The sequence below is a fragment of the Balearica regulorum genome, chromosome 7 (genome assembly GCF_011004875.1).
Source record: "Balearica regulorum gibbericeps isolate bBalReg1 chromosome 7, bBalReg1.pri, whole genome shotgun sequence".
In the NCBI taxonomy this organism is placed as follows: Eukaryota; Metazoa; Chordata; class Aves; order Gruiformes; family Gruidae; genus Balearica; species Balearica regulorum.
Window position 1 is genome coordinate 10,457,498 of NC_046190.1, and position 12,780 is coordinate 10,470,277.

Sequence of the window (12,780 nt, forward strand, 5' to 3'; positions counted from 1 at the left end):
AAATGTGTGCTATCTCACTTTAATCTTAACTGCTTCTTAAGGTGATAACACCGAACAATGTGGCTCTAGAATATATAGGCCAAATGAGAAGCAGGAAACATTTTTCTTTCCAGCAGGTCTACAGAGGTATAACAAAAAGAAACACTCTTGAGCACTAGACTAGCACTGAACATAAATGATAACATTGTATGGGGCTGAGTTTTCGGTGATTTGTTCCTTTCTATTAAATGTTCTGCAGCTAATTGGCTTTGGAAAAGAATCCGTGCAAAGCTGGTATGGCCCGGTCTGCTTTAATTGGGGTGGCGCCCACCAAGAGTTTCTCAGGATCAGGGCAAAGGCATCCTCCCTCCGAGTAAGGCTGTTATTTACTTGCGTTGCTTCAAAATTCTTTCGTCATGATAGACTGGATCAACCCAATCTAAATGTTTTGATCTGTTACATATGTGGAAAATAAGATACTGGCACACACACAAAAAGCAGCTGCTTTCTAAGTGCAGTATCTTAATGACCTCTATACGGAGCACAGGGCAAGTGAATTAGTCCTCTACCAACGGAGACTACTTTACCTTCCACTCTCCATGTAACATGGGAAAGGAAACTCAATGCCTGCTTTAAATGATGGAATTAAGCTAGATGTAACTTGCAAATTGATTAATTTTCTCAGCAGACTGAGATTGATCTGAATTTTCTCTTTTGCGCTGTAAGTCTTCTACGCTTGTCCTGAAACAAGTTAGCTAAAATAAATTAGTTGGTCTGGAATAAATTTAAAGGGACACTGACAGATCTAATTTAGCCCCAAATTAAGGATAAAAGCAAGAACAATACAAAATAAATATTAAAAAGTCAGCCTGAAAAAAAGAAACGCTTCTGTGAGACTTCTTAGAAGGAAATAATTTCCATTTAAATAATATTTGCAACCTGCAATGGAGTTCTGTGGTGAAGGTGAAATTTACTTTCAGCTAGGTGACACCAGCAAGTCCACTGTACCTCTTCAGCTGCAACCACCGACAGCAAACAGACCGCAATGAACAAATGTGGTATTTCTAACCAATGATCCAAGGTCAGCTGTTGACATTTTAAATACATTGGTATATTGCCAGTATAATATTTTAGGGAACACCCATTTTAAATATTTTAAAAGGCTCTTATGATAATAGACAACATGATCACTGCTGGTACGATTGCTTTGATCCAGAGGGCCATGTTGCCAGAGGTCCTCCTGCACTGGTGCGCCAGCCTATGCACTTGGAAATCCACGTGCCCATCCACCAACTTCACCCACTGGCATGAATTCTGCAAAGAAGCAGTTCTGTGGGCCCTAAGACCTGACCCAGCATGACTGGACCAAAACAGGAGACAAGAGTTCATTCACATTCATTTAACAAGTAGTTTAACCTAACTGGTTTTGTGCCAATTTGAAACAAGTTCCCCAATCTTTTTCCTGTTTCAACTTCAGTATTTGACTTGCATATACGTTAAAAAACTCCCAAATTTTCACATGAGTTCTGTTCAACTGCACTTTCCTACCTTGCTTTTCATTCCTTCTTTGGTCACAAACCAATTTAGAGCTCACAGCTGCACGGGGAGCGTTGAACGCAGCGTGGCTGGTTGCAGCACCTCCTGTGTTGGGAACGCAGGAAAACACACATGCCCTGCTTGCCGTTGTATGAAATAAGACCCATGGCATCCATACCATAAATGATTAGCCACCCCTCATTAGATCTCAAGTTGCTGACTGAGCTCAGAATGTTCACATCCTATTTTATTTACAAGACACTTTAAAACAGTAAATAAAACTTGATGTGCTGAATAAAAAAAATAAAAAAGACAAAAGGAATGACAACAACTATTGAAGTTCCTTGTGGGGAAAGCAACACAGAACACAACATTATCCTTGGCTGCAATAAATCAGCATTGAAAAGAGTTTAATAAGGCCATTGAGTAAAAGGTAGAAAAAGGAAGTGTAAGGGTAGTTCTTATAGCAAGAACTAAATTGATTATATCACCCTGATGGTGATAAATATGGTGATATCAGCTGTCTTGCTGCTCGACTGGATGAAATAGCACATATTTCACCAGCCTATGGGATTAAAACCTAGAGGTGACAAATTGAATTGGCATTAAGAATAATGTTGGCCTTTGTAATTTTTTTTTTTTGCTCAAGAAACTTACTATATTGAATGGGACAAAACTTACATTTAAAGGAAGGCTTTATTTGTCACACATATGATCTTAACTCAATAAACCAAACAAGGCTTCTCTCTCTCCCTAAATCAGTATAATAATGGTAGTTTTGTTTAAGCTGCTTGTTTGTACAAAAGCCTGTAGCTATATAGACCTTAGGGTAATCCTATTGCTGAAAGTAAGACCTAAATGAAAACAAATCTTACCAGCAGATCTCTATTTTGAAGACAGCTCTATTCAAATCGGCCATGCTGATTATACTCTGAGATAACCCGGCACACCATTTAAGGTTGATCACTTTAGCAAACACGAGCTTTGCACTCCAATTTTCTCTTCTTTCATTTTCCAGGATAGCAAAGACCTCCACAACAACTTCATTAGGGAGTTACACAACTTCAGGCCAACAGATTCTTTAGGGAGAAAGAAATAGCTGCAAAAGCTCTATTTAAAAGCTCTGTGTTAAATTCTCCAGCGATGCTGGATTTTAGCACTCCTGCATGTTGAAGAGTGAGTTCCATTTTCTCTTTTTCTCCTTCATGCACACACTAATCGGAGCACAGAATGATGGCAGCTCGACTTTTTCTGGTCCAAATAACATCTACACAAAACTAATGAAAATGATGTACAAAAAACTGACCATGGTTTTACTCTTCTCAAATGAGATATTATTCTAAGGAATAAATAATACCTATCAGGGATATAGTAGAGAGTGAGAAAAGGGGAAACTCAAAAGAGCAACATCTCTTAAAAGCCAACAGACTTTTTTTTTTTTTTTCTGTGGGGGGAAAAAAAAACCTATACTAGCAAAAATTTGGTAAATGCTTGTCTTCTGCAACTACACTGGTAGGGTCAATCATTTTATGTCCACCCATTACTTACATGTAGAGTTAATCTTTAGAAGAAATGTCTTCATTTTCTTTGTGAAAACATTTGCAGAAGAGAACAGATAAACTCTAAATGTAATGAGGTCAACTTCCATTTTTTCCCCTTCCTCTTCCTTTTCTACCAAAGTGGATAGAAAGCCCCCACTGAAGAAGCAAAAGGGTTGGGCCCCAACAGTTGATTGACCACAGACAACAGAGCCCACCACCATCAACGATGGCTTAGAAGCTCCTTGCAATCCTACAGTTCCCTGTGACCTGCTTGGATGAGTCTGGAGTCCCTTCTTAAATGTGTGTGCATGAATTTGTTTGTGGTTTGTGCAGAAGAAATATTGCCTGGGGTTGTATTAAGTTCTGAAAAGAATTTTCAATAGCAATTTTTGTTTGCTGGGAAGAAAAACTCCATGCTCTCGATAACCCCTACTACCCCTACAAAGAGACTCCATGATAAACCCTCTGGTATGGCCCACAGAGAGGTGGGAAAACTGCTGCCAAGTTGCCTGGCCCTTCCCCCTCTCCCTCTCCCCCTTCCACGCCGCACACACACCAGGAGGAATGACTGGGCTTGTACTCCCCGTTCACTGCAAACTCCATTTGCTACAGCGAGAGCACAAGTTTTAACAAGTTTTGTGACTTCAATAGCAGCATTTACTAACACAACAAATGTCCACCAAGTCAGGAGCTCTTTAGAGTAAGGATTACAGATCTCTGAGGGAAAAATAAAGTCTAAACAAGGGAGATGATGGGCTGACTCTGAAAGGACAGATGATTTGGGTCAGATGTGCACTAAAAGCTTCAAAAGTCATATTGCTTTTTCTTTTAAACCCTTTGTTTATATGCTCAACCCTGCCTTTCCCCTCTGGTTTCTACCTAAGATCTTACTTCTTCCTCTGTACCTGAGGCCTCTTATCCCCCTCTGTTTACCTTCATTGTCTGGTTCCTACTCTCTGTTCCCATAAAGCAGTTTGTTTCTCACTCTTTTTGACTCCTTTGTTTACCCTAAATCTTTTTAAAGATTATTTTCTCCTCCTACTCCCCCCAATAAATCCATTAGGCAAAGCGATTAATTCATTGTGCCCCAGCAATGTTCTGAAAGTGGTGACACGTCATTGCACACAGGGAATACGAAGGGGCTGAAAGCTTTGACTGTGCCTTTGTTGAACAGGGACCCTAAGGCAGAGCTTTAATTCAATTCTCTACCTCCAAGCCTTGAAGACAACGTTGAACTCACTGCATCGCTCACCCTCTCTTAGTTCACTTGACGCCTCTTGTTGGCCAGTGGCTGAATTTAAAACTGACACCATGGGCTAAAGGGCTGTCATTGGATTACCTCATCTAGCTAAGGATGGGACATCAGAAAACATGCTCTGATTAAAAAGACAGTTATTGCCGTATATAATCAGAGTTATGACTCTTCTAACTCAGTATCCAAGACTGAACATGTCAAAGTAAAGTTCAAGGGTACCATGTGACAGCCTACCTCCTCCTGTCCCCCAGGAAGTCTCACCCCAATTCTAAATATTAGACATTATCTTAAACCTTTCAAGAATGAGGTTTTATCTCCTTCCCAGTGCACTCTATTTGTATTAGCTACAATAACGCTAGATATTTTTGTTATCTACATAAATGTCTAATCCCTCATTCAGTTTTGTAAATTCTTGGCTTCAGTGAATTCCAGTGGCAATGAACCCCTCAGACTGATCACACATCGTGTGAAAAGGCAGGTCTGATTGTGGGAGCTAAGCCAAAGGGGGCAGCTTGTTGGTACAGAAAGATATTTTTAATTGGGGAAGGAGCATTTAAAAAAAAAAAAAAAGCTAACAACATGTATGTATCTTAGTTCTCTGCTAAGCTGATGATGCGACAATTTCTTAAGTTTTCTCAACTTCTTCGTCCAGTTGTAAGTTGGGAGAAATGAGGAGGTTGGCAATTCTGGTAAAAGCAATGCCACTGGAAGAGTGGTACATATATTCTTTTTCTTCTCGACTTATTCATACACAACATTTGCCTGTTTCTTGACAAATGAATTTTCAGGACAGCATTGCTCTGTTGGCACATCAAGGCTCATGAACACAGTACACCAGGGGAAATAAGAAATGGATTTTATTAAGTTTATTAGCAGCTAAAAACATGATACTTCAAGGCTGGAAGTAAAGTAATCCACCTACACAATTTGAGTGGAATGAACATTTGGCTTCAACTACAGCTCATATGTAAAATATAAATCCAGTTTCTCCATTGGAAATCCTTTGGGGTCTGGTTTTACACTACCTTGATCAAACCAAGAATTAAAGTTCAAGCTGGCTTCCATTCCCACATGGCAATATGACCTACATGTTTTTATCAGTGGTGCTACTCCTTCCACACCTCTCTTCATATCAGTATTTTCCCCAGCTTCTCTTTTTTTGCTTCCTTTCCTTTCTTTCAAAGTTAAAATGAGTTTTAACACTATATAGACAATATATTGTGAACACAATGGAAAAAGTAATTCAAAAAACTTATTACAGAAAGAGCCACTTCTAAATGAGGTCCCACCTCTACACCAGTAGGTATCACATATGGAAAAGACAGCTGCTACTGGATATAAATGAAGCAAGAAAAGATAGATCGTTTTCGCAAGAAAATTCTGAAGCTCGATATAGTTGCTATCAACCTAAACAACAGAGAAAATCATGGAGCTGTATAGTCAAGGCCATATTGGAGAAACTGGACTTGTGAGAATCAGGACTTTTGGGTTCAGTCCCATCCCAGATACCCAGCATGCCTCTTGGGGTTCCTTCTGTGCCAGAACTTTTCCATCTGGAAAAGGAAGGTAAGGCTCACCTCCCACAAACAGATGCTGCAAGGCTTAGTTCATATCTACAGTGCTATGAAGCTCTTGGATGATGAGGAATATCTGTATCTGAAATACTGTTCTTAAACACCTACTACCTGCAATAAACTGTAGTGACACATACTGGCTTTTACATTACTGGAAGATGACAGAGCTGATTTCTCCCCAGATGTCACTCTTTGTACCCAGGGAGACAGCTGAAAAGCAGAAGGCAATGCTGCTGCTGCTCTTACTGCAAGGTTTTCACACCTTTCATTGCTCTGATGGCTTGCCAGCTGACTCGGACACTTCACCATCCCTCAGCCAGAGCTGCCCTGTTTAAAAGTCAGGCCAGGAAAGCTGAGGTCTCCGAGAGATCAGGACCTGCAGGCAGCTCAGATTGGTTCTGTTCACTAATGTATCTTCAGGTTGCTATTATTTCTGTGGAAACCCAAACCTTCTGATTAGCATAGGATAGTGCAGGCTTCAGTCAGAAGACATCCATCCCTTATCCACTGAGGAAGTAATGGCTCTGCTAATCTAGTTCACCTTCCCCTTATTGCAAGGTGGGGAGGCTTCAGTAAATACTGTTCCAAAAGCCATTGTTAGGAGAACAAATGGGATCAAAATTGATGGGTAAGTAGGAGACAACATCTGGATACCAAATGAGATAAAGGCAAGGAGGCAGCAGTTGCCTGGACAGGATGTTTAGCAGTGGAGTGCAGGGACACAATAAACAAGCTCCTATCAGTCACTTGCCTGCGTACAAGAGGGAGTTAAATCAGCTAATCACGTATGCCATCACAGGCTGGGTACTACAGTGCAGCTCAGAAAGTCAAACAGGTAGTGATCACTCCTTATCTGTAACAGCAGCCATGTTTTAATATATGGTGCTTCACCCCACCCTTTTCAGAAAAGATTGATAAGCAAAATGATGAAGCTTTAATGAGCTTAATTGCAAATGCCTTATGTTCTTGCACTGTTGCCAAACAGCTACTTCAACATCCAGCAGTTTACTTAATAACTCCCCCCTCCTCTTCCCTACCCCCTCCAAGCCCAGTAACGTAATTATTCTTGTGGCAAACCCCTATTTCACTTTTCTTTATTTATTTCCCCCCTGCTCCCCCCACCCTCCCTGAATTACTGTAAATGGGTATCTTTGAAAGGAGGGTGGCAGGCAGCTTTTGGTACAGGGCTTACCAAGAAGCCCTCCATCAAAGGGGCCTTTGTGAGCATGCTCTGGACCGAGGCCAATCAGATCATCTTGCTGTCTGTCTCTGAAGAAAATTCGCCCCTGGTATGCAAGCCAAGCCAAGCGCCGTAGACAGGGTGACTGCACTCCTAGTCCAACCTGTCTTAGTTGAGTGAAAAAATGCTGAAGGGAAAATTACCTGTTTGGCTCCAGACTGAATTAACTTTTTAATATACAAGTATGTTTATTATTTTTCCTTAAAAGCGCCTGCCTATCTAATATATTCATTAATGTTATCTGGTCAGTTCGCTTGAAATATTATGAAAAATGTGCAAATGCAATAAGGCTACAATGCTTAGAGGCAAAGCAAGATGTATTTTCTAATTACAGGACAGAAAATGACATTGTTATTAACAAATGACAGTAGGGAGTAATCTCCTTATGTTAAGCCTTGCGCGAGCTAGGATGCCTTGCCCCTCGTATCCGGTGTACTGGGAGAAGCGGATGGCCTTGACACCAACTCTCTCTGCATTCACTGATCACCACAAATCCTCAGCATCAAACCTAGTGTGACCCGTCAGAGCCAGCTTTCAAACCCCGGCTCCCCCGGTTTGACAGACGCAGCCTCTCTTCCTCAGAAGATCCTCCTGTGCCTTCCCAGCTCAGGGGCTCTTGTAGCCCAACTCTCCTCCACTCCATACTCAGATATCTCTCATTTTCACCATCCTTGAGCTGCTTCCCAAGTCTCTTAAAAGATTTGCCTGTACTAGCTGGGATTGTAGAGGGAATGCTGAGAGCTTCTGCCTGCATCCAGCTCTTTCTCCCCTTCCCTTGGTCTGGCTGTCTTCTCTGCCTGTCTCCCCCAACCCCTGCTACTATCTCGAATTCCTCCCTCCGCTGCCACTTCCCCTCGCAGCTTCCTCCTGCTCCCTATGTGCTCTTGACTCTTTTGTTCCCCTTTTTAGAAACACCTTGTAAGTGCCAGACAGGAATTTCCCGACACTATGTCCTGCATTAAGCAAGCGATAATGGCAGAAACAATAGAGAATTATGTCAGTAGGGTGCCCTGACAAAAGAGCAGAATTTAAATGAGGAGGCAGCTTTAGTCTTTGGAATTTGTCCACTATAAATGACTCTTCTTCTTTTATTAGCATGTCTAGTTTAAGTGGAACACATTGTAATTTTAAATGGACAATAATAAAGAAGGATCATATGTTCTACTCTTACATGTGCACTTAACATTCCCCGGGGGTCCTCTCCCTCTGCCATCCCCTCTTTTTCCCCCACATTTGCCCTCCGTATTTCTCACTATATTTATCTTTCTTCGTCTTGTTTTTTGCTCTCAGAAGAGGCCAAAAGTTCCGATCCAAAGCTGTGTAAAGTGAAAATAAAATAGACTATACAACTACAACAAGTGACCTGTGCACCACTCTTGCTCATAAAATAATTGTTTTGCGAATACTGTAGAAGAAAACTCAATTATAGAATGTATTTACAAAAACAGTTGATCTCAAACTCATCCTAGTTGTTCCTCTCTGAAAACATAAATGACATTAGGATCCCTATGTTCCCTTAGTCCTGGCTCAAATATCAACCTGCCAGGCTGCCTTTCAAAGCTGGCCATCACCAAGCAGGAGCAAGGTTACTTAACAGTTGTTTCTTAAGCAGCCATTCCTTCCTATCACTACTTTAAGAACTGTGCTGGTGTCAGAGTTTCTATTACGCCAGATTTTGCAAACTAATCCAAGTTAAAACAACCACTGGCTTATTTTAAGTCAGGTTCCTTGACAATACAGCCCCACAACCAGTTGAACTGGTGCAAAAGAAGGTCACGGCATAGGTAGGAACCTGTGGCCAACACTTCCTTACAGGACTATTGCCAGTGAAAGGTATGTTCATGAAGCTAAAGACTAGGTTTCCCAAATTGCAATGCATTAGAAAGTGAGTTGCCAGCTTTGTAGAGAGCTTTTTCACTTGTTCCTCTTCCCTGCATTTCTTTCCAAGCCAACGCCATCTGAAAACTGGGGTTTCAGAGTAAGTACTCAAAATAACAGCAACAAGGTAACACTGACAAATGAAATGGGGGTTGTGCAAGACAACCTCTCTAAGACTTGGTTTAAAAAGAAAGTTCTGCTGTGGTCTTGATTTTCATTCACTGGACTGTGGATTACAGCCAGGGAAACCTACCATTTTTTTACTGCACACACCACAGGCTCATTTTTACTTACTTTAACTGGGATCAGCTTTACCAGACCCTGACAAAGTTACACCAAACACGGCATTATTCTTCTTCTAGCAGTGCGTGAAAAGACTAATTTTTGCATAGCTTTTTTTCCTCCCCTTACAGTCTACAATAGTGCCAAGAAGTACTTCAGATCAGGTAAAAGCATAATTGAATAATTTTAGTAGCCTTAAATCAAGCTGGCCAGTATCAAAATGCTCTGATTTCTGAAGCACTCCTTGGAATTTTAAGGGGTCTTTCTGGAATCAATCATTCCGGCACATCACGCAACCAGGAAAAAACCCTCTTTCTTCCATGCACTAATTTGTTATAGAAATCAGTTCTCTTGACATTGTCTCCTGTGCCAATAGATGACAGTGGAGAGAATATATGTAAAAAGAGCCACAGACTAAGCAAGCTACAGATAGTAGATTACATAGTGAAGAGCAGTCCAAAAACTCTATATTAAAACATAAAAAACAATGAAACTTGGCTTCTCTTAGAGATAAAGATTTCTGCTCTATACACTAGTTTTCCATTTCTCAAATGTGTTTTTTTAAAGGATGCACTACTTGTAAAAAGGAATATGATGAGTAAAAGCTATTTCCTGTTAATTCTGCTTCCTGTAGGGATTTGCTCCTTGGTATGATCTCACATGTTCGGTGCCAGGTGAGGGTTGTATGTCCCAACTGGAACCTGCTTAGTCTACAGCCTAGTGCGTGATGAGACAAAGAGAATGGAAAATGCCCTTCAGCTTCAACTTGCTTGACACTGCCTCTGCAAAAGGCTGATACAGAAATGAAGTTGACAACCTGAAGGCAGGTTGTGTCTCCACCAACTGTGTTATGTGCTAGACTACCACAAGACATGGCATCTACTGACCTGAACTCTGCTTTAGATTTGTCCTTTTTAGTATTGCTTTGTGGTATGACATGAAACAGCAGGGATAACTCATTGGTGTCACTGGGGAAAGTACCCTCCTGCATGCTGCTCGCTCTGATTTACAGTCCTCATAATGGTCAGCCATCAGTTGTTAAGTCCTGTAGAAGGAGCAGCACCCATTTCAGGACCTCCAAGCCCTACACACAGATCCCCACGTTGTAGCTCCTCCTTGTTTGACTTTGACATCCAAGAGCTCCAAGGCTCTGAAAACAGAGCCCATGGATACTGTAAATACAAAAAGGAAAGAGTGTTTGGGCTATGAGGAAACACCCATGGGAAATGTGGTGGTGCAATGTACGCCAAACTGTGATACACGCCTCATTAAAGCAGGTGAACCTCTTCAAAGCAGTCACACAGGCTGGCCCAGAACCAGCGGCTTCACCACAACAGCACTTTGTGCCCTTGGAACAGCTGCAGAGGTAGCTAGATTTTATTTTTTTTTCAAAAAAAAAAAAAAAGGTTGTGGATATCCATTTGGAGATATATGTTTTACTTGTGTCCTGGAATAGGAACGTGAAACAACTCTCACAAAACTTCTGCAAGACAAATTCCTTAACACCCTCAATTTTAGAGGCAGAGACAAATGAGGTCAATCTCAAACCCAGGATGTGCACGAGGAGCTCCTACCCCTGTGTTCAAACCACAAGATAATTCTTCTCCTTTCAGGCCCTGATCCAGAGCAAATCAGTTGGAGTCCTTCTATTGAGTTCTCAATCAGCAGTGTAATCACTTTAGCATGTGTCAGGATTAAAACCAGCCCTCCAAATAAGACCATGTCTACACTGCAAATGCCTTACTGATAAAGGAATACCAGCACAGTAAACAGACAAAGCATTCCTGGGGCGGTGTAAACTTACACTGGCAAATCTGCTCTTTGTAGTGGTATAGTAAAATCATCCCCGCAAGGAAAACAAGCACCATTTTGAGGTATAATTGCATCTACATGTGTAGTGTTTGCTCACTGAGAGGTGTCAGTCTGACCAGAACAGCTGTGCTGATAGAAATCTGCAGCACAGACCTGGCTTTTTTTTTTTTTTTTTTTTAAGTTTTAAGTAATTAATAACAATCAACATTAACTCTCTGGTCATAGTGGTGTCAGTTTGTCTCTTCAGAGGTTTACAAAAATTGGCTGATTTAAGAAAGAGAAAAGGAAGGAATTTAAGATGGTTACATGGACTTGCCTTGGCTAGTATTTAGACGAGTGTACAGCTATGGAAATCAGATATACTGTGTGGAAACACCATTTCTGGACACAAAGCCAGGCTTTGTGAGTTTACTGCTAGATTTTTCCAAGACCCTATTCAGCAAAGTCCTGTAGTCATACCCTGCTAGTTGCACAGATGGAGGAAAACGGTAACGCAGAAGAGATCTCCCACATGGCCAGCCTCCCTCCAAAGCCGTAACGACACGCTGCCTCTTGCTGCAAATACAGGTATCTCTGTATCACCTTGTGCTTTGAGAAGTGAGAGCTGGAGATTAAAAGAAAAACAAAGAAGAATACAAGGAATGTACAAGGAATACAAATGTAACCAGCCAAAAAGTGGACAAAAATCTGGCTGGGAAAATTCTTTCGGGAGAAAATGCTTTTCTTGCGACATCTTTGAAAAACAAGAAAAAAAAGTGATAGCTTAGCCTAGAAAAGTTCCCTTCCACCCTTGGATCACACTGTTTATTCCTATTGCCACGTTAGGTACAGTGCCTGTTTTGACAATTTGTTAAGATCCATTTAAATGGAACCAGATTTGACTTGATAATGTGAGATCTGATAAAATTATGTGAGGAAATCCTAATTTAACAACCAATCCCTTGAATCACATTTCCTTACCCCCAGTGGAATCTAATTCTGATAACCTAATATGAACTCCCGCTTCTCTTTGCTCTTTTGCATATGCCTAATGCAATCACTGCTCTGTCTGCTGAGCCTCATCTTCACCCCTGACTAGTCTGCTTCTCTCCACTCCCTCTTGCACTCATTCAAAGCAGGGTGTCTGATTTACTCAGCTCATGCTGTTGGCCTCCTTTTTGCTGAATTCTCAGCAGCCAAAAGGCTCATTTCCTGTGATATATTTGAGTCACCAACTCTAATCCTTCATTTCCATTTCGTCCCCCTCCTCTATGGGGGTAACCTTTCTGAGTCTCCTTTCTTTCATCAGCTCAAAGACCAGGTTCATTTGCCTTTTCTTTACCCTCCACTGATTTACAACTAAGCAACTTCCTCTGGCATAGGAGCTGGAGAAGACATCCCAGTGATGCTACCACTGCCCCTTCTGACTCCAAAGCCTCTAATTCTCACCTAAGCACTGACATTTCTCCTTCTTTCCATACTGATATCCAGACTATCATTCTATGCCAGCCAGTACTGCATATCATCTTTTCTTCCCTTGTCTCCATAAAGAAGAATTAGTTAAATAATCTCTTGTCTACTACAGACTTTGCTGCCTTAGCTTCCAGTTTTTCCAAACTGTCAAAAATGAATCAAGTACAGACTACTACTCTATTCCCATACTCTAATCAGAAGGCTGTACTTACTTGCTAAACAGTGCTTCAA

At 41.2% G+C, this 12,780-nt stretch overlaps 1 protein-coding gene across 4 annotated transcripts in view; it reads right to left on the reverse strand.

The window, feature by feature from the left end:
• VTI1A (vesicle transport through interaction with t-SNAREs 1A) overlaps window positions 1-12,780 on the reverse strand; it is a 270,580-nt gene that overhangs the window by 26,679 nt on the left and 231,121 nt on the right. For 2 of the 4 annotated variants that reach the window (XM_075757905.1, XM_075757904.1), the window contains one exon: window positions 10,355-10,457. The exons of the other annotated variants lie outside the window; for them this stretch is intronic. In XM_075757905.1, coding sequence (XP_075614020.1) covers window positions 10,370-10,457 — 88 coding nt within the window. In that variant the 3' untranslated portion in view covers window positions 10,355-10,369. Of the gene's footprint in view, window positions 1-10,354; window positions 10,458-12,780 lie in introns of those variants that run through there. 4 annotated transcript variants of the gene reach the window in all.